This window comes from Pristiophorus japonicus, chromosome 1 (genome assembly GCF_044704955.1).
Source record: "Pristiophorus japonicus isolate sPriJap1 chromosome 1, sPriJap1.hap1, whole genome shotgun sequence".
Classification (NCBI taxonomy): Eukaryota; Metazoa; Chordata; class Chondrichthyes; family Pristiophoridae; genus Pristiophorus; species Pristiophorus japonicus.
The window spans coordinates 326,176,210-326,196,675 of record NC_091977.1 but is presented as its reverse complement, the minus strand read 5'-3'; the positions used below and the strand labels follow the sequence as shown (position 1 = coordinate 326,196,675).

Here is a 20,466-nt window from a genome sequence, read left to right as displayed (position 1 = left end):
GAAGGTCTGCGATAGGGTGGAAGACAGGAGAGATTTGAGAGACAAAAGGGATGATGGGCCAACTTGAGATGGTAATGGCAGAAATTAGAAAGAGATATGGCTGTGAAAGTGAGTTTTGAAAGATACTTGATCAAACACGAGAAGGGAAACAGAAAGCAATGAAGATGAACAAGGTAAAAGAGACAAACGGAAATCCCGTCTGAGGGAAGAGCAGAACTTCTTCAAGGTGGGCATTCCTAGAAAAGAAGTGGAGGTTGGTGTGGGCTAATTGTGCATTTGATGCTATCATAAATTGCTTGTATTTCCTTTGATTATTTTAAGTAAAGATAACCCCTGGATAAGGGTGAAAAAAAGAAACATTCTGAGTCTGTGTGTGTTGTAGTTCTTTTGTCTCACACGTTTGAACTTTGTAAAGTGTAGCTAAATCGTACAGGCTAAAACCTATCTTAATTAAGATAAGTCTTACACATGTAATCTCTTGGACGAGCTTAGATCGTCTGATCTCCAGAATATTTTTTCCCCTTATTGGCCCTGGGTTTTTTCTCTGTTTTTCTGCCTCTCCTAGGAGATTACATGGCTGCGGGGCAGCATGGAGGGACAAAGTGTTTAGTCATGATGGTCCGACCATCATGGTGCGGGGTAGGCTTGCTGGAACAACTGGTCCTTTCCTGCCCATCAATTTCGTATGTTCATATGTGTCAGGACTATCTGCTCAGCCGCTTCCTTTCCTCGTTGCTCCCTGCCCTGAACCTCTCCTGCCCACTCCATTCCTGCCCTTTTTGTCAGGTTCTCCATTTCTGCTTTCTCTAAATTCATCTCAACCATGAGCTCCATCGTGTTCTCCATCCTCCGCCTGCTCCACGACGACATGCAAGCCATGATCCTGACCAATGGATCCACCACAGACTCAATCCAAGTCCGCGCTGAAGTCAAGCAGGGTTGCGTCATCGCGCCAACGTTCTTCTCAATCTTCCTCGCTGTAATGCTCCATCTCACTCTCAACAAGCTCCCCGCTGGAGTGGAACTAAACTATAGAACCAATAGGAACCTGTTAAACCTTTGTGGCCTCCAGGCTAGATCCTAGATCATCGAACTAAAGTACATGGACGATGCTTGCGCCTGCGCACATTCAGAGGCCGAAATCCAAACCATCGTTAACATCTTCACCAAGGTGTACAAAAGCATAGGCCTTACATTAAACATCGGTAAGACAAAGGTCCTCCACCAACCTGACCCCGCCACACAGCACTGCCCCCCCCCCCCCCCCCGCCCCGGTCATCAAAATCCATGGCACGGCATTGGACAACGTGGACCATTTTCCATACCTCGGGAGCCTACTATCAGCAAGGGCAGACATTGATGACGAGATCCAACACTGCCTCCAGTGTGCCAGTGCAGCCTTCGGTCGCCTTAGGAAGAGAGTGTTTGAAGACCAGGACCTCAAATCTGGCACCAAGCTTATGGTCTACAGGGCAGTAGTGATACCCACCCTCCTATATGGCTCAGAGACGTGGACCATGTCCATTAGACACCTCAAAGTGCTGGAGAAGTATCACCAGCACTGCCTCCGCTAGATCCTGCAAATATACTGGGAGGATAGACGCACCAACGTCCCTAGCATCGAAGCACTGACCACACTCGACCAGCTCCGTTGGACGGGCCACATCGTCCGCATGCCCGACACGAGACTCCCAAAGCAAGCGCTCTAGTCGGAATTCCTACACGGCAAGCGAGCCCCAGGTGGGCGGAGGAAACATTTCAAGGACACCTTCAAAGCCTCCTTGATTAAGTGCAACATCCTCACCGGCACCTGGGAATCCCTGGCCCAAGACCCCCCTAACTGGAGGAAGAACATCCGGGAAGGCACTGAGCACCTTGAGTCTCGTCGCCGAGAGTGTTGTGTATGGAGAAAGAGTCAGACTGAACACTGTGAGCTCAAAGTAAAGTGTGACTTTAGTCTTTTATTGCAGGTCTCCAGAGTGCCTCTCCAACCTGTGAAGCCTCCTTAAATACCTGTGCTCCCAAGGGATTATGGGATCCCTCGGAACAAGAGGGGATGAGCCCTCTGGTGGCTGTACAGAGTAAATACAAGTCCACATATACAACAGAGAGCATGCAGAAACCAAAGGCACTCAGCGGAAGGAGCGTGCGGAAAACCAGACTATCCACCTGCCCTTTCCTTCAACCACTGTCTCTTGCCTGTGACAGAGACTGTAATTCCCGCATTGGACTGTACAGTCACCTGAGAACTCACTTTTAGAGTGGAAGCAAGTCTTCCTTGATTTCAAGGGACAGCCTATGATGATGATGACGATCTCGTCCCCATCCACGCAACTCCTAATGGTTCAACATTCTTTCCTAGCCCCCATGCTAGCTGACATCATCAATAGTTTCCTTTCCTCAAGCTTCAAACCCTGTCCAAAATCACCATCACCGTCCCCTCCTTTTAAAAAAAAATCTACTCTTGACTCATCTGTCCTCTCTAATTACTGCCCCACATCCAACTTTCCTTTCCTCTCCAAGGTCTTTGAATGCAGTTTCCTCCCAGCGCCCGCCACCGCCCCCCCCCCTCCGCCACCCCCGCCCCGTCTCAATAGAAATTCTGCTTGAACTTGTCCAATCATCTTTTTCCCTTCTCACAGCACCAAATCAATCTGTGAAAATGTTTCTTGTGCAACTGTAATCATGTTGATTTGAAGAAACAGCACTGTATTTTAATCAGAAGACCATGCTTTTAAAAACATAATTTAGAAATATATTTTTATGCCCTCTTTGCCTTCCTGGATCTATCTATCTAACATCACTAAAGCAGATTATCTGGTCAGTATCACATTGCTGTTTGTGAAAGCTTGCTGCATGCAAATTGGCTGCCTCATTTCATACTTTCACAACAGTGACTACACTTCAAAAATACTTCATTGGCTGTAAAGCGCTTTGCGATGTCCTGCGGTCACAAAAGGCACAATAGAAATGCAAGTCTTTAATTCTACCATTAATATCAGATTCTTGAGTACTGAAAAGAGGAATGATGGCAGAAAAACCTATTGCTGGGTTGTTTGAAATAATGCTGCTAAAAATTAGCCCTCATTTTGGTTGTTAGTTTGATTTCCCATAATTGTCTATGAGCCTCAATTGTTTGGACTGTATTGAGTTGGAAAACCTAATGCATGGAGCTTTGATGAGTTAATGCCCCAGATGCAGATATAAACAGAGATGCTGAGATGTGGTACTGACAGAAACTTTGGTGCAGACCCATGCATTGGGACCAGCTTGAGCCCATGGATTAGCACCAGTGTGAACCTATGCATTAGGACCAACGTGAGCCCATGCATCAGGACCAGCGTGAGCCCATGCATCAGGACCAGTGTGAGCCCATGCATTAGGACCAGCATGAGCCCATATATTAGGACCAGCATGAGCCCATGTATTAGCACCAGCATGAGCCCATGCATTGGGACCAGCGTGAATCCATGCATCAGGACCAGCGTGAGTCCATGCATCAGGACCAGCGTGAGCCCATGTATTAGGACCAGCGTAAGCCCATGCATCAGAACCAGCGTGAGCCCATGTATTAGGACCAGCGTGAGCCCATGCATTGGGACCAGTGTGAGCCCATGCATTGAGACCAGCGTGAGCCCATGCATTGGGACCAGTGTGAGCCCATGCATTGGGACCAGCATGAGCCCATGCATTGGGACCAGCGTGAGCCCATGAACAAATATTTTGTATTAGTCTTTATGGTAGAGGACACTAACAATATTCCAACAGTGGATAGTCAAGAGGCTATAGGTTGGGAGGAACTTAACACAATCACAATCACTAAGGAGGTGGTACTCAGTAAGATAATGGGACTAAAGGCAGATAAATCCCCTGGACATGATGGCTTACATCCTAGGGTCTTAAGAGAAATAGCGGTAGGGATTGCGGATGCATTGGTTGTAATTTACCAACATTCCCTGGATTCTGGGGAGGTCCCAGCAGATTGGAAAAATGGAAATGTAATGCCCCATTTAAAAAAGGAAGCAGACAAAAAGCAGTTAGCCTAACATCTGTGGTTGGGAAAATGTTGGAGTCCATTATTAAAGAAGCAGTAACAGAACATTTGGAAAAGCAAAATTCGGTCAGCCAGAGTCAGCATAGATTTATGAAGGGGAAGTCGTGTTTGACAAATTTGCTGGAGTTCTTTGAGGATGTAACAAACAGGGTGGATAAAGGGGAACCAGTGGATGTGGTGTATTTGGACTTCCAGAGGCATTTGACAAGGTGCCGTATAAAAGGTTACTGCACAAGATAAAAATTCACGGAGTTGGGGGAAATATATTAGCATGGATAGAGGATTGGCTAACTAACAGAGAACAGAGAGTTCATTCTCTGATTGGCAACCAGTAACTAGTGGGGTGCAGCAGAGATCACTGCCGGGACCCCAACTATTTACAATCTATATTAACGACTTGGAAGAAGGGACTGAGTGTAATGCTGCCAAGTTTGCTGACGATATAAAGATAGGAGGAAAAGCAATGTGTGAGGAGGACACAAAAAATCTGCAAAGGGACATAGACAGACTAAGTGAGTGGGCAAAAATTTGGCAGATGGAGTATAATGTCGGAAATTGTGAGGTCATGCACTTTGGCAGAAAAAATCAAAGAGCAAGTTATTATTTCAATGGAAAAAGATTGCAAAGTGTCCCTGTACAGCGGGGCCTGGGGATACTTGTGCATGAAACGCAAAAGGTTAGTAAGCAAGTACAGCAAGTGATCAGGAAGGCCAATGTTATCTTGGTCTTTATTGCAAAGGGGATGGAGTATAAAAGCAGGGAAGTCTTGCTACAGCTATACAAGGTATTGGTGAGGTCAAACCTGGAATACTGCGTGCAGTTTTGGTTTCCATATTTACGGAAGGACATACTTGCTTTGGAGGCAGTTCAGAGAAGGTTCACTAGGTTGATTCTGGGGATGAGGGGGTTGACTTATGAGGAAAGGTTGAGTAGGTTGGGCCTCTACTCATTGGAATTCAGAAGAATGAGAGGTGATCTTATCGAAATGTATAAGATTATGAGGGGGCTTAACAAGGTGGATGCAGAGAGGATGTTTCCACTGATAGAGGAGACTAGAACTAGAAAGCATGATCTTAGAATAACGGGCCGCCCATTTAAAACTGAGATGAGGAGAAATTTCTTCTCTCAGAGAGTTGTAAATCTGTGAAATTTGCTGCCTCAGAGAGCTGTGGAAGCTGGGACATTAAATAAATTTAAGACAGAAATAGAGTTTCTTAAACGAGAAGGGGATAAGGGGTTTTGGAGAGCGGACGGGGAAGTGGAGCTGAGTCCATGATAGTATCAGCCATGATCTTATTGAATTGCGGAGCGGGTCGTGTGGCTTACACCTGCTCCTATTTATGTTCTTATATGGCACCGCCTGAGCCCATATATTAGGACGAACGTGAGCCCTGGATTAGCATCAGCACAGCCCATACATTGGGACCAGCGTGAGCCTCTGGATTACCAGCAGCAGAGCCCATACATTGGGGCCAGCATGAGCACATACTACGCTCGGCATGAGCTCCGTTGTGGCAGAACGTGACACGTTGTTTCCAGGGTGGCGGAGGAGGTACGCCGGTCGGCGGGTTACGCACGAAGGGGGTGGGACGTGATGACGTATGGCGGGGCGGGGTGACGTGTGGCGGGGCGGCTGGCTGGATCAGAAGTCCCGCCTATGTCGGACTGTCTGCCCCTCCTTCCCCCCCGGTGTGTGTGCTGGAGCTGAGGGACTGACCGTGTGATCCTTCGGGGATCCGGTGAGTAAAGAGCGGCGGGGTCCGGGTCCGGGGTCAGGGCCCGCCCGCTTGCATTGCGCCGGAGAATGAGGCTAGGGGGCCGATGAGCCCTGTGACCGGGGGTCGGTAGGTAGGTAGGCCCGCCGGCCGGCCGGATGGATGCTAGCTAGCTAGGGTTTGAGCTTGCCGTTATCCTGCACCTTCCACGGCGATGGCCGTAAAGGATGTGGGCAAATGCAGTCGGTAGTCGACCAAAGGCCTGCAAACAGCAAGGGGATGGATGGCCAGATCATGAGGTTGAGTGAACATAAGAACATAAGAAATAGGAGCAGGAATAGGCCATTTGGCCCCGCGAATCTGCTCCGCCATTTAATAAGATCATGGCTGATCTGATCCTGGACTCAACTCCACTTCCCTGCCCATTCCCCATAACCCTTTACTCCCTTATCGTTCACAAATCTGTCTGTATCCGCTTTAAATATATTCAATGACTCATCCTCCACAGCTCTCTGGGGCAGAGAATTCTACAGATTTACAACCCTCAGAGAAGAAATTTCTCATCTCAGTTTTAAATGGGTGGCCCCTTATTCTGTGACTATGTCTCCTAGTTTTAGTTTCCCCTATGAGTGGAAATATCCTCTCTGCATCCACTTTGTCCAGCCTCCTCATTATCTTATATGTTTCAATCGGATCACCTCATTCTTCTGAACGCCAATGTGTATAGGCCCAATGTTCTTCATAAGTCAACCACCTCACCTCCAGAATCAACCTAGTGAACCTTCTCTGAACAGCTTCCAATGCAAGTATATCCTTCCTTAAATACGGAGATCAAAACTGTACGCAGTATTCCAGGTGTGGCCTCACCAATACCCTGTACAGTTGTAGCAGGACTGCTCTGCTTTTATACTCCATCCCCTTTGCAATAAAGGCCAGCATTCCATTTGCCTTCCTGATTACTTGCTGTACCTGCATACTAACTTTTTGTGTTTCATGTATAAGGACCCCCAGATCTCTCTGTGTTGCAGCACTTTGCAATTTTTCTCCAATTAAATTGTAATTTACTTTTCTATTTTTTTCTGCCACATTTTCCCACATTATACTCCATCTACCAAATGTTTGCCCACTCAATTAGCCTGACTATATCCTTTTGCAGATTTTTTGTGCCTTCTTCACAATTTGCTTTCCCACCCATCTTTGTATCATCAGCAAACGTGGCTACATTACACTCGGTCCCTAAATCCAAATCATTAATATAGATTGTAAATAGTTGAGGACCCAACACCGATCCCTGCGGCACGCCACTAGTCACTGTTTGCCAACTGGAAAATGACCCATTTATCCCGACTCTCTGTTTTCTGTTAGTTAGCCAATCCTCTATCCATGCTAATATATTACCCCCAACCCTGTGAACTTTTATCTTGTGCAGTAACCTCTTTTGTGGTGCCTTATCGAATGCCTTCTGGAAATCCAAATACTCCACATCCACTGGTTCCTCCCTATCTACCCTGCTTGTTACATCCTGAAAGAACTCCAGCAAATTTGTCAAACATGATTTCCCTTTCATAAAACCATGCTGACTCTGCTTGATTGAAGGATGAAATGTTGGCCAACGACACTGGGAAACACCCTGGGGCAACACCCTGTTCTCTTTCAGATAATGCTGTGGGATCTTTCTGTTTATGTTAGCAGGCAGATGGGGGCCTCCGTCCAAGTGAAAGGTGGCTTCTCCAAGGAATGTCGAGCTCCCTCAGTACTTGAATGTTGTTGCCTCTCAAATCCTTCTCGAAACATTACGATCAGATTTCTGCTCCGGCCACATCACTGAAACAGCCCAAATCATTGTCACAACTGACATCCTCTGCAACTGCCCTCACCCTAAACCAACGCATTTCTCTTCCACCTCCTCTCGTTCACAAGAGACATCTCATGCTCTGTTGACCCCATTCGCACTAAACTGTTGACCACTCAATTTCTCTTCCTGGACCTCATGATGGCTGACATTGTAAATGATTCACTCCCCTCAGATACTGTCCCTCCTCCCTTTCAAGCTGGCATCATCGCCCGCCTTCACCCCTGCCTCGTTGAAACCCAATTCCTTGCCTTTTTCACCTCCATACTCAGTATTTTATTCTCCTAGCTGGCCTCTCACCCTCCATCTTCTGTAAACTTCAGCTCTATTGCTGGCCTGTATCAAGTCCTACTTGCCCAACACCCTTGTCCTCCATGATGTACATTGGTTCCCAGTCCCCTAACGCACCCAATTTAAAATTATATAGCACTGGAAATTCGTTAGTATTCTGCCCATTTACCGCCCATGTAACGCTGAGAAGCACCTTACCGCCCAAAACAGTTTAAAAATGGAAACTACCGCACATATACCGCTGGCGGTAAGCGAAACTGCCTGCCCATTAAAAAAAATTAAAATATGACATCGTTGCTCATGCACCGGCCAAAATGATGTTAAAAGTGTAAATTACTGCCCAAATTATCACCGGACGCTAAATTCGGCAATCCACCCAAATACCGCCCGCCTTAAAAAAACGCCCAGAAAAAGCTGCACTCACCTAACCCAGCGGTATGGACACCATGTTTTAAATCGGATGAACTTAATGAAAAGGCTGCTTCAAGTTGATGGGAGCATTAAAGTAATTTGTGAGTGGATTTTAAGGGTGTTTGAAAATCTTGAACATTATCTGTGCACATTGTGGTCAATTTGGAGTACATTTGTGGTTGTTTAAGGATAATTAAAGAATTTTGGACAGTTTAGGACATTTAAAGCAATGGGGCCTGTAATTTCTCAGCTAATATCACTGACTACTCACATGCTGCAGAATAGAGATGGAAGGAGGTTCATGTGCCCAATCAAAGAGGTGACAGACTGCTATGGAGGAGGAGGAGGAGGCTTTACCCCCAACGCATTTACAGGGAGCAGCAGTCACACCTGCACCTGTCCAACACAGCGTGCGTTAGAAGGTTGCGGCTCCGAAAAGAGGTCATCAGTGAGATATGCCAGCTGCTTGAGAGAGACCTGCAGCATACCAGCACCATCAGGACCCCACTGCGGCGCTTTCCTTCTATGCATCGGGTTCATTTCAGGCATCAGCTGGCGAAATTTGCTGCACGCCACACATTGCTGCATTTGTCAGGTGACTGAAGCGCTCTTTGCATGCAGGATGGACTTTATAAACTTCCCAATGACCAGGGAGATAGAGTGAGAGGCGATTGGGTTTCTCGAGAATAGCAAACTTCCCCAAGGTCCAGGGTGCAATAGACTGTACGCACATTGCCATACGAGCACCTTTAGAGGAGACAGATGTGTACCGGAACTGAAAGGGATTCCACTCCCTCAATGTGCAGCTCGTTGTCGACCACAAGCAAATAATCATGGCAGTAAATACCAATTTTCCAGCGAGCATTCATGATGTGCACATCGTGCGTGAGAGCACTGTCTCCGACCTGTTTAAGAGTCACCCACAAGGTCAATGCTGGGTGACAAAGGATATGCCTCGCCACCTGGCTATTGATACCTTCCCCCACCCCGTAAGCCACAGACAGATGCCGAACATCGCTACAATCACAGCCATATAGCCACAGGCAATATCGTCAAAGACAATTGGAATGCTGAAGCAGCAGATGCCTGGACCACTCTGGAGGAAGCCTGCAATGCCATCCTGAGCAGGTTGCTGAGTTCATTGTGGTGTGCTGCATGTTGCACAACTTAGCTATCAAGAGGGGACAGGAATTGCCAGATGAGACAGCTGGTCCAGCTCAGGAGAGAAGGGAGGAGGAGGAGGAAGACGAGGACCTCGAGGAGGACGAGTAGTCTGGTGATGACCCCATGCCACCACCCCCTGCCCCCCCACACCACAGGAGAGGCCCCGTGGTAGTTACGCAACTGCAGAACTGCTGCGTCAGCAGCTCATAAATGAACGCTTTGCTTGAACGGTGACAGTTACGTTTCATCCTTGCCTGGCCATTGTTGTAACCCTTGTATTGATTGTTAACTTTCAGTTTGTAAAAGTGAGTGAGACACACTACAAGAATTGTTAAGTGTAATAAAAAAATTTATAATTTAAGAAAATTGCAAAATCTTATTTGAAATAAATAATTAAATAATCGTTAAAGGAAAAAAGCAACAGTTAAAAAAAAAACATAATTAACAACAACAAACATTGAAAACATTTAAAATATTAAACATTAACAACTAGAAAGATCCAAACCCCCCCCCCCCCCCAAAAACCCAGTAACATTTCTACCCGTGGCCACCGTTCCCTCCGCCTTTAACCCCTGACCTTTACGCAACCTTTCCCCCTCCTGTTGCCCCTGCCCCTGGCCTACCCGCATTTACACCAAGATGTCAGATATCGTGCAGCAGGGCACCTCGAGCGTTGCTGCTCTGTGGGGGGGGGGGGGTTACAGTAGCAGTGTCATTTCTGGAGAAGAATCGGTTTACCAAGACCTGTCTTCAGAGTCAGAAGCAATTGCTTCCTCTTGACTCTCAGGTGCTGCCGGCATAGATGGTATGGCACCTTGGGGTGCAGTGCCATATACCGATTCCATCGTTTCCCGCATTGCATCGATTGAATCGGCGGTTTGTTGCATCACTGCAATCAGCTGCGCCATGTCCTCCGAATGACGTGCTGATTGCGTGGCGATGTTACCGGTTAACCCACCAATAGCCTGGAGGAGCTCTCGACCAACGTCGACGCTCGCCCAGACAGTCCCACCATGTCCAGGTCGATGTCTGTCGTTGAACATGCCTGCCCCGCCGAATCAACCTCCACGGATTCGGCGTAGGTGCTCGAACACTCGGTGTGCCCTGCTGCGAGCCGCTTGGTCCCGCTACTTCCTCTGAACCGAATCCAGGGAAGTTTGATTCGGTTGAAGAAGAGGTGGCCGCAGGTAGATTGGACCCTTGCCTCCCCGACTTGCCCTCTTCCAGATGTTGTGTGCTTGAACTGCCTTGAGGCTCGTCCACATGATCCTCCTCCTCCGTGGTCTCCCCTCCGGTGGTGAGTACCACTTGCAGCAGTAAGGGCGAAGCTCCTGGGGGCTCATCAGGTCTCCAATGCACCTGGGCAACTAGAAAACATAATATGAGAGGTTAATAGAAGGGGAGGGGAGGGCCAGGGTGACATAAGAACGCTTACACTGCGCAGGCATATGTAGAAGAGCAACACTACTGCATTTGATATCAACGAGAGACGTTGCATTTAATTAACATGAACAGAATATACGGAAACTGCATGGCATTATAATAAGACTTCATGACCCCAGCATTACATTACATGACATCATTCATACATTATACTCAAATAGCATTAAATTACATGACCAACTGCTGCACGGCCCGAGGATTATACATGACTTGCTTGTCGCCACAACTGGATCTGCACCACCACGGGCGGCCAAGCGATTATGTGCCCCTACGAGGGCTGAGGCTCGCTCCTCCAGGTCTGTCAGTTTAACTAGCTCTGCCGGCCCTCCACCCGTGCGCCGACGCTCGGCGCGATTGGAAGCTACATTCTGCAAAGATGACAAGAGCATGGTATAAGCTAATTGCCCAGGTACTAGTATAGAACACACAGATAGACATCCACAATAGCCATTCCCAAGGCTTTTCATTAATGTCCCATTAATGTTATATGTTAATACTGTTAGGAAGATCAAGATGTTGAATCAGTTTGGGTGGAGATAAGGAATAATAAGGGGAAAAAGTCACTGGTGGGCGTAGTCTATAGGCCCCCTAACAGTAGCTACACTGTTGAACGGAGTATAAATCAAGAAATAATAGAGGCTTGTAAAAAAGGAACAGCAATAATCATGGGCGATTTTAGCCTTCATATTGATTGGACAAAGCAAATTGGCCAGGGCAGCCTTGAGGAAGAGTTCATAGTGTATATCTGGGATAGTTTCCTTGGACAGTATGTTGTGGAACCAACCAGGGAGCAGGCTAACTTAGATCTGGTACTGTGTAATGAGACAGGATTAATAAATTATCTCATAGTAAAGGATCCTCTAGGAATGAGTGAGCATAACATAGTTGAATTTCAAATTCAGTTGGAGGGTGAGAAAGTTAAAATCTCAAACCAGTGTCCTAAGCTTAAATAAAGGAGATTACAAAGGTATGAAGACAGAGTTGGCTAAAGTGGACTGGGAAAATAGATTAAAGTATGGGACGGTTGATGAGCAGTGGCAGACATTTAAGGAGAAATTTCATAACTCGCAACAAAAATATATCCCAGTGAGAAGGAAAGACTCTAAGAGAAGGGATAACCATCCGTGGCTAATTAAGGAAATAAGGGATGGTATCAAATTGAAAACCAGGGCATACACTGTGGCCAAGATTAGTGGGAGGCCAGAGGATTGGGAAACTTTTAAAAGCCAGCAAATAACGACCAAAAAATGATAGAGTGGGAAGATAGATTATGAGAGTAAACTAGCATAGAATATAAAAACAGATAGTAAGAGTTTCTACAGGTACATAAAAAGGAAAAGAGTGGCTAAAGTAAATGTTGATCCCGTAGAGGATGAGACTGGGGAATTAATAATGAACGGAAATGGCAGAGACGTTGAACAAATATTTTGTATCAGTCTTCACGGTAGACGACACTAAAATATCCCAATAGTGGATAATCAAGGGGCTATAGGGAGGGACTTAATACAATCACTCTGGAACCTGATGCCTTACATCCTAGGGTTTTAAAAGAAGTGACTGCAGAGATAGTGGATGCATTGGTTGTAATCTACCAAAATTCCCTGGATTCTGGGGCGGTCCCAGCGGATTGGAAAACCGCAAATATAACACCCTATTTACAAAAGGAGGCAGACAAAAAGCAGGAAACTATAGACCAGTTAGCCTAACATCTGTCGTTGGGAAAATGCTAGAGTCCATTATTAAGGAAGCAGTAGCAGGACATTTGGAAAAGCATAATTCAATCAAGCAGAGTCAGCATGGTTTTATGAAAGGGAAATCATGTTTGACAAATTTGCTGGAGTTCTTTGAGGATGTAATGAGCAGGGTGGATAAGAGGGGGGGAACCAGTGGATATGATGTATTTAGATTTCCAGAAGGCATTCGATATGGTGCCACAAGAGGTTACAGCACAAGATAAAAGCTCATGGGGTTGGGGGTAATATATTAGCATGGATAGAGGATTGGCTAACTAACAGAAAACAGAGAATCGGGATAAATGGGTTATTTTCCGGTTGGCAAACAGTAACTAGTGGGGTGCCGCAGGGATTGGTGCTGGGTCCTCAACTATTTACAATCTATGTTAATGACTTGGATGAAGGGACCGAGTGTAATGTAACCAAGTTTGCTGCTGATACAAAGATGGGTGGGAAAGCAAATTGTGAGGTGGACACAAAAGATCTGCAAAAGGATATAGACATGTTAAGTGAGTGGGCAAAAATTTGGCAGATGGAGTATAATGTGGGAAAATGTGAGGTTGTCCACTTTGGCAAAAACAGGAAGGCAGAATATTATCTGAATGGTGACAGATTAGGAAAAGGGGAGGTGCAATGAGACCTGAGTGTCATGGTACATCAGTCATTGAAAGTTGGCATGCAGGTACAGCAGGCGGTGAAGAAGGCAAATGGCATGTTTGCCTTCATAGCGAGAGGATTTACGTATAGGAGCAGGGAGGTCTTACTGCAGTTGTACAGGGCCTTGGTGAGGCCACACCTTGAATATTGTGTACAGTTTTGGTCTCCTAATCTGAGGAAGGACATTCTTGCTATTGAGGGTGTGCAGCGAAGGTTCACCAGACTGATTCCCGGAATGGCAGGACTGACATATGAAGAAAGATTGGATCGACTAGGCTTATATTCACTGGAATTTAGAAGAATGAGAGGGGATCTCAGAGAAACATATAAAATTCTGACTGGATTGGACAGGTTAGATGCAGGAAGAATGTTCCCGATGTTGGGGAAGTCCAGAACCAGGGGTCACAGTCTAAGGATAAGGGGTAAGCCATTTAGGACCGAGATGAGGAGAAACATTTTCACTGAGAATTGTGAACCTGTGGAATTCTCTACCACAGAAAGTTGTTGAGGCCAGTTCGTTAGATATATTCAAAAGGGAGTTAGATGTGGCCCTTACAGCTAAAGAGATCAAGGGGTATGGAGAGAAAGCAGGAATTGAGTACTAAAGTTGCATGATCAGCCATGATCATATTGAATGGTGGTGCAGGCTCGAAGGGCCGAATGCCCTACTCCTGCACCTATTTTCTATGTTTCTATGGTTCACTGGGTTAATTCCGGAGATGAGGGGGTTGACTTATCAGGATTGGTTGAGTAAGTTGGGCCTATACTCATTGGAGTTCAGAAGAATGAAAGGTGATCTTATCGGAACATATAAGATAACGAGGGGGCTCGATAAGGTGAATGCAGAGAGGATATTTCCATTCATAGGGGAAACTAAAACTAGGGGACCTAGTCTCAGAATAAGGGGCCGTCCATTTAAAACGGAGATGAGGAGAAATTTCTTCTGAGGGTTGTAAATCTATGGAATTCTCTGCCCCAGATAGCTGGGTAATTGAATATATTTAAGGCAAAGATAGACAGATTTGAGTGATAAGGGAATAGGGAGCGGGCAGGGAAGTGGAGCTGAGTCCATGATCAGATCAACTATGATCTTATTAAATGGCAGAGCAGGCTTGAGGGGCCAGGTGGCCTACTCCTGCTCCTATTTCTTATGTTCTTTTAAATGAATTAAGAAAAGATATAATCAAAACTGGAGTATTGTGTTCAATTCAGGGCACCATATTTAGAAAGGAAGTCAAGACCTTAAAGAGGGTGCAGAAGAGATTTATTGGAATGGTACAGGGATGAGGGACTTCAATTATGTGGCGATACTAAAGCTGGGGTTATTCTCCTTCGAAAAGAGAAGGTTAAGAGGAGATTTGATAGAGGTGTTCAAAATCATAAAGGGTTTTGATAGAGTAAATAAGGAGAAACTATTTCCAGTAGAAGGAGGGTTGGCAACCAGAGGACACAGATTTCAGATGATTGGCAAAAGAACCAGAGGCGACATGAGGAAACATTTTTTTACATCGTGAGTTGTTTAGATCTGGAATTCACTGCCTGAAATGGTGGTGGAAGCAGATTCAATAGTAACTTTCAAAAGATAATTGTATAATACTTGAAGGGAAAACAAATGACCAGGCTATGGGGAAAGAGCAGGGGGAGTGGATCCAATTGAGTGGGTTCTATCAAAGAGCTGGCATAGGTAAAATAGGCTGAATGGCTGCCTCCTGTGCTGTATGAGTATATTGTATGCTGCAGGAGAGCGACGGCTGCGAAATCAGGTCGCTAATTGCAGTGCGGGCAGGCACAGCAGGAGGGGCGAAGGAGCAGCAAGAGTTTGTAGAAGGAAGTGACCGGGGCCCAGGCGAGGCATGTGTTTGGGGCCCAGAATTGGAGAGGGCCCAGGGGCAGCATGGGCCAACCCACACTGCAATATATGTGCGCAGTAGGTCCGTGCAGCAGAGCTGGTCTCCAGTCGTCTTGGGTAATCCTTGCCACTGGACCAAGACCTAGCTCTGTCAAGCCCGTGTGGTGGCTGGTGTGCACCAGCCACCACATGTTAATAAAATCCACGCACAGGCACCTTCCACCCTCCAAGATGTAGTTCGGGATCTGGAATATTCGGTCCTTTATTGAAACACCCGTGAACTCATCCCTTTTTGGCGTGGAAGCAAGTCATCCTCGCTTCGAGGGACTGCCTATGATGATAATTGTATGATTCTAAACTATCTTAAGGGTGTCTCTCCGCCTGCACTTTATCTCTGCAATGAATAAAGAAGAATGATTTGAATGCAAAAACTGATGATCATTCCACATCGATAGTCTTTCTTTCCTCTGTGTCCCATTCTCTATGTGCAGGGCTCAGCCACTTTGAGGTATTTCATCTGGTTGCCACCCAAATAAAAATGTCCCAGTAGAGAACAGCTAAGTTAAGATAACAATCAGAACTGGAATTCATATATCTGGGAATCCTCTGCTGTTAGAACAGCCCATCTGTAACTGCTGTTTTTAACCTTTCTAACTGCCATAATTTACCTGTTTCAGAAAGTGCTACCAGGATGAAAAGAAATAGCTCTATTTCTGAAGACGTTGAAGTTACTTTCACGCCACTAGTAATACTCGAGCTTACCAAAGATATCCATCAAGATACAATAAAATGGCTCGTTCAAAGAATCAAAGAGAAAAAGCACTTGGGTGGTGAGTATGACGCACTATTCTACTGTCTGAATGAATAAATTTATTTACAGTTGCTCCTGAGCTTATATACATTTTGATGGTACATAGCTGAAGGGAGTTTTTTGTCCGGAATGTGCTTAGTTTGTTTTATAGATTTTTAAAAAAAATCCAGGAGCTCAACTAAAATTTGAGACGATTGCAAAAATCCCAAGTTCACCAGTATCGATTTTAAGAGAAAATGCTGCAAGTACTCAGCAGATTGGTTAGTATCTGGAGAGAACAGAGGTGTCACATTTTGTTTGATACTCACTCCTGTGAAGTGCCTTAGGGCGTTTTACTACGATAAAGGCACTGTATAAATGCAAATTGTTAATATTTCGGGTGTGTCTATGGGTCCTTATTTAGAACTGGAAGAAACTAAAGATGAACAATATTAAAAAAACAAGAGCAGAACAAAGGGAAGGTGGAGGAAAACCCACACGCACCACATTTTAAAGTGGGAATGGAAAGACAGGAACTGGCTGACAATGGTGTAAATGGCAAAAAGGGCTGTGGACAGGTTGGGGGAGGGGACTACCGGATGGAAACAGTGTGGGGGATAGTGCGTTACGGTCTGAAAGGGATTCATGGCAGTTCTGGCCTTGTTTTCTGCCAGCCTTTCCCCACAAGGCCCGCTCGGCTCTCCTCGATAATGCCAAACTATTCTCCCTCTGCAGCCCCCCCCCTACCCCCCCCAGTGCTTTGAAATCCAGTGTTGGAGCTGCAGATCCCTCAGCAGACTCTTGGCCCATTCCCCCTGCCCCCCTGAGATCCTCGAGACCACATTTCCAGTGCTTCTCGATACCAGGACATGACCCAAAGATCCCAGACCCTGAGATCATACTTCCCAGATCCAAGGGCCACCTCCAGTGTTCCCTGAACCTACCTCTCCAGTGTTCCTGGAACTCTGGGACCTCAAAATAATGCTACTCTTGCGAGCCCCACCCCAGTTTTGCCAGATCCCAGGGCCACCCCCATTGTTGATGAGCAAGTGTCCTTGTTCTTGCAAAAATCTCAGACTAACCATGAGTAACACTACAGCAGATCTGGAAGTAGTATATAATTAATTGTGTTTCCTGGTGTCATGCTCCAGTCTATAATTAATATGCTGCGATAAAATGTGAACGATGCCAGTATTGCGTTTGTGTATGTTCTGTACCTGCTCTTCCACATTAAAATCAAATAAAATATAATTAGTATGTTGTAGTTATCATAATCGCCAATAAGGTGGTCCCTGTGGAATCAAAGAGGGTTGGCTGTCTACCTTGTGGTCTTTAATATATTAAAGGATTCAGCCATTTATTTTAAAGGCGCCCATTTGAGTATTCGACCTTTGGAAGGCCAGGTTGAAAACTCCCAAGTATATGTTATCGGAGCATCTTGGAGAAGATTACTGCTGGCAGCTGAATCCTTGGGTTTCGTTAAGGAGTATCAGGATGGATCAATGAGAGCCTTTACTTACCAGAACAAGGAAAACTACAAATATTTTTCAGGTAAGTTTATCATTAACTATTTCATTAGTAGAAAATGATTTGGAATGTTGCATCCACAGCAAGGAACTCATATTCAAGTTCCTCTCCATAGCAAGACAGTTAATATCCAGCGAGTATCAATAGCCTCTAGCAGTTACTGAATTCTAGTGGCTGCACTCTGTTTTAGTGAATTGATGACATAGCAAGCGGTTGAATTCATTTTAATTCAGATGTTCATTATTGGTACAGTTTAATAATGTGGTTGACTCTTAACTACCCTCTGAAATGCCCAAGCAAGCCACTCAGTTGTAACAAACTGCTACGAAAAGCAATAAGAATAAAACCGGATGGGCCACTTGGCACCGGCTTCCGACACAACAATGGCACAACCAGCCCAGTTGACCCTGCAAAGATTTCCTCACTAACATCTGGGGACTAGTCAAGCAACAGCCTGACCTAGTCATACTCACAGAATCATACCTTTCAGCCAATGTCTCAGACTCCTCCATCACCATTCCTGGGTATGTCCTGTCCCACCGACAGGACAGACAACTAACGGGGGGAGGAGAAGGCTTCATGAATATCGGGACAGAGAGGGGGACAAAAAAGGAACGGGGGGGTGGGGGGAGTCGCAGTATTAATTAAAGAAACAATTACAACCGTGAGGAGGGATGATATGTTAGAACGGTCATCAAATGAGGCCATATGGGTTGAACTGAAGAACAGAAAGGGGGCGATCACTCTGTTAGGAGTGTACAATACATCCCTAAACTGTCAGAGGGAGATAGAAGAGCAAATATGTAAGCAAATTTCTGAGAAGTGCAAAAACTATAGGGCAATAATAGGGAATTTCAATTAACCTAATATTAGCTGGGATAGCAGTAATGTGAAAGGTATAGAGGGTAGAGAATTCCTAAAATACATTCAGACGAACTTTTTTTAACCAGTATGTATGAAGCCCAACAAGTGAGGGGGTGGTTCTGGACTTCGTTTTAGGGAATGAAGCTGTGCAGGTGGAAGGGGCATCAGTGGGAAAGCATTTTGGTGCTAGTGATGATAATTCAGTTCAATTTAGGGTAGTTATGGAAAAGGACATAGACCAGGAATAAAGGTTCTCAATTGGGGGAAAGTCAATTTTACTAAGCTGATTTAGTCAAAATGGACTGGAAACAGCTACTGGAAGGTAAATCAGTGACAGAGCAGTGGGAGGCATTCAATGAGGAGATCCGGAGGGTTCAGAGCAAGTATGTTCTCTTAAAGAAAAAGAGGGGGACTAACAAATCTAGAGCCCCCTGAATGTCAAGGGGCATACAGGATAGTATAAAGAAAAAAAAAAGGAGGTTTATGACAGATACCAAGGGCTCAATACTACAGAAACCCTAGAGGAATATAGAAAATGTAGGAGTGAAATTAAAAAGGAGATTAGGAAAGCAAAGAGAGAGCATGAAACAATTTTGACAGATAAAATCAAGAAAAACCCAAACATGTTTTATAAATACACTAGGAGCAAGAGGATAACTAAAGAAAGAGTAAGGCCTATTAGAGACCTTAAAGGTAATCTGTGTGCAGAGGCGGAAGAAGTGGGTATGGTTCTTAATGAATACTTTGTGTCTGTTTTCACAAAGGAGAGAAGCGATGCAGACATTGCAGTCGGGGAGGAAGAGTGTGAAATATTAGATGAAATAAACATAGTGAGAGAGGAAGTATTAGGAGGTTTAGCAGCTTTGAAAGTGGATAACTCCCCAGGCCAGGATGAAATGTATTCCAGGCTGTTAAGAGAAACAAAAGAGGAAATAGCAGAGGCTCTGACCATCATTTTCCAATCCTCTCTGACTACAGGTGTGGTGCTGGAGGACTGCTAACATTGTATCTTTGTTTAAAAAGGGGGAAAAGGATAGACCAAATAATTATAGGCAGTTAGCCGCACCTCGGTGGTTGGAAAATTATTGGAGAAAATTCTGAGGGACAGGATAAATCTTAATTTAGAAAGACACGGATTAATCGGCTATAGTCAGCATGGATTTGTTAAGGGAAGGTCGTGTCTGACTAACTTGATTGAATTTTTTGAGGTGGTAACAAAGATGGTCGATGACGGTACTGCATTTGATGTAGTGTATATGGATTTTAGCAAGGCTTTTGATAAGGTCTTGCATGGCAGACTGGTCACAAAAGTAAAAGCCCATGGGATCCAGGGCAAAGTGGCAAGTTGGATCCAAAAGCAAACTATTGTAGATGCTGGAATCTGAAACAAAAACAGAGAATGCTGGAAATCTCAGCGGGTCAGGCAGCATCTGTGGAGAGAAAAATAAAGTTAACGTTTTGGGTCGATCACCCTTCGAAGTTGGATCCAAAATTGGCGCGGAGGCAGGAAGTAAATGGTAATGGTTGATAGTTGTTTTTGTGACTGGAAGGCTGTTTCCAATGGGGTTCTGCAGTGCTCAGTACTGGGTCCCTTGATTTTTGTGGTATATATCAATGATTTAGACTTAGATTTAGACTTGAATATAGGGGATATGATTTAGAAGTTTGCAGATGATACAAAAATTGGCTGTGTGGTTAATAATGGAGAAGAAAGCTGTAGACTGCAGGACGATATCAATCAACTGGTCAGGTGGGCAGAACAGTGGCAAATGGAATTCAATCCGGAGAATTTTGAGGTAATGCATTTGGGAAGGGCTAACAAGACAAGGGAATACACATTAAATGGTCGGACACTGAGAAGCATAGAGGGACATTGGAGTGCATGTCCACAGATCCCTGAAGGTAGTAGGCCAGGGAGATAAGGTGGTTAAGAAGGCATTCGGAATACTTGCCTTTATTAGCCGAGGCAAAGAATATAGGAGCGGGGCGTTATGCTTGAACTGTACAAAACATTAGTTCTTCTCCTCTTGGGCAGTCCCACAGAGTCAAGGATGACTTGCTTCCACACTAAAATGAGTTCTAAGATAACTGATGAGACCAAAGCGGGTCTTTGTCA

At 45.3% G+C, this 20,466-nt stretch overlaps 1 protein-coding gene across 3 annotated transcripts in view; it reads left to right on the top strand.

Moving 5' to 3' along the window:
- The first annotated feature begins 5,673 nt into the window (after positions 1 to 5,673).
- ano10a (anoctamin 10a) overlaps positions 5,674 to 20,466 on the top strand; it is a 128,979-nt gene continuing 114,186 nt past the window's right edge. For 2 of the 3 annotated variants that reach the window (XM_070888944.1, XM_070888928.1), the window contains exons 1-4: positions 5,674 to 5,793; positions 8,604 to 8,918; positions 15,847 to 15,999; positions 17,328 to 17,510. In XM_070888944.1, the coding sequence (XP_070745045.1) occupies positions 8,849 to 8,918; positions 15,847 to 15,999; positions 17,328 to 17,510 (406 nt within the window). In that variant the 5' untranslated portion in view covers positions 5,674 to 5,793; positions 8,604 to 8,848. The remainder of the gene's footprint in view (positions 5,794 to 8,603; positions 8,919 to 15,846; positions 16,000 to 17,327; positions 17,511 to 20,466) is intronic. The other variant, XM_070888936.1, reaches the window with a different exon arrangement.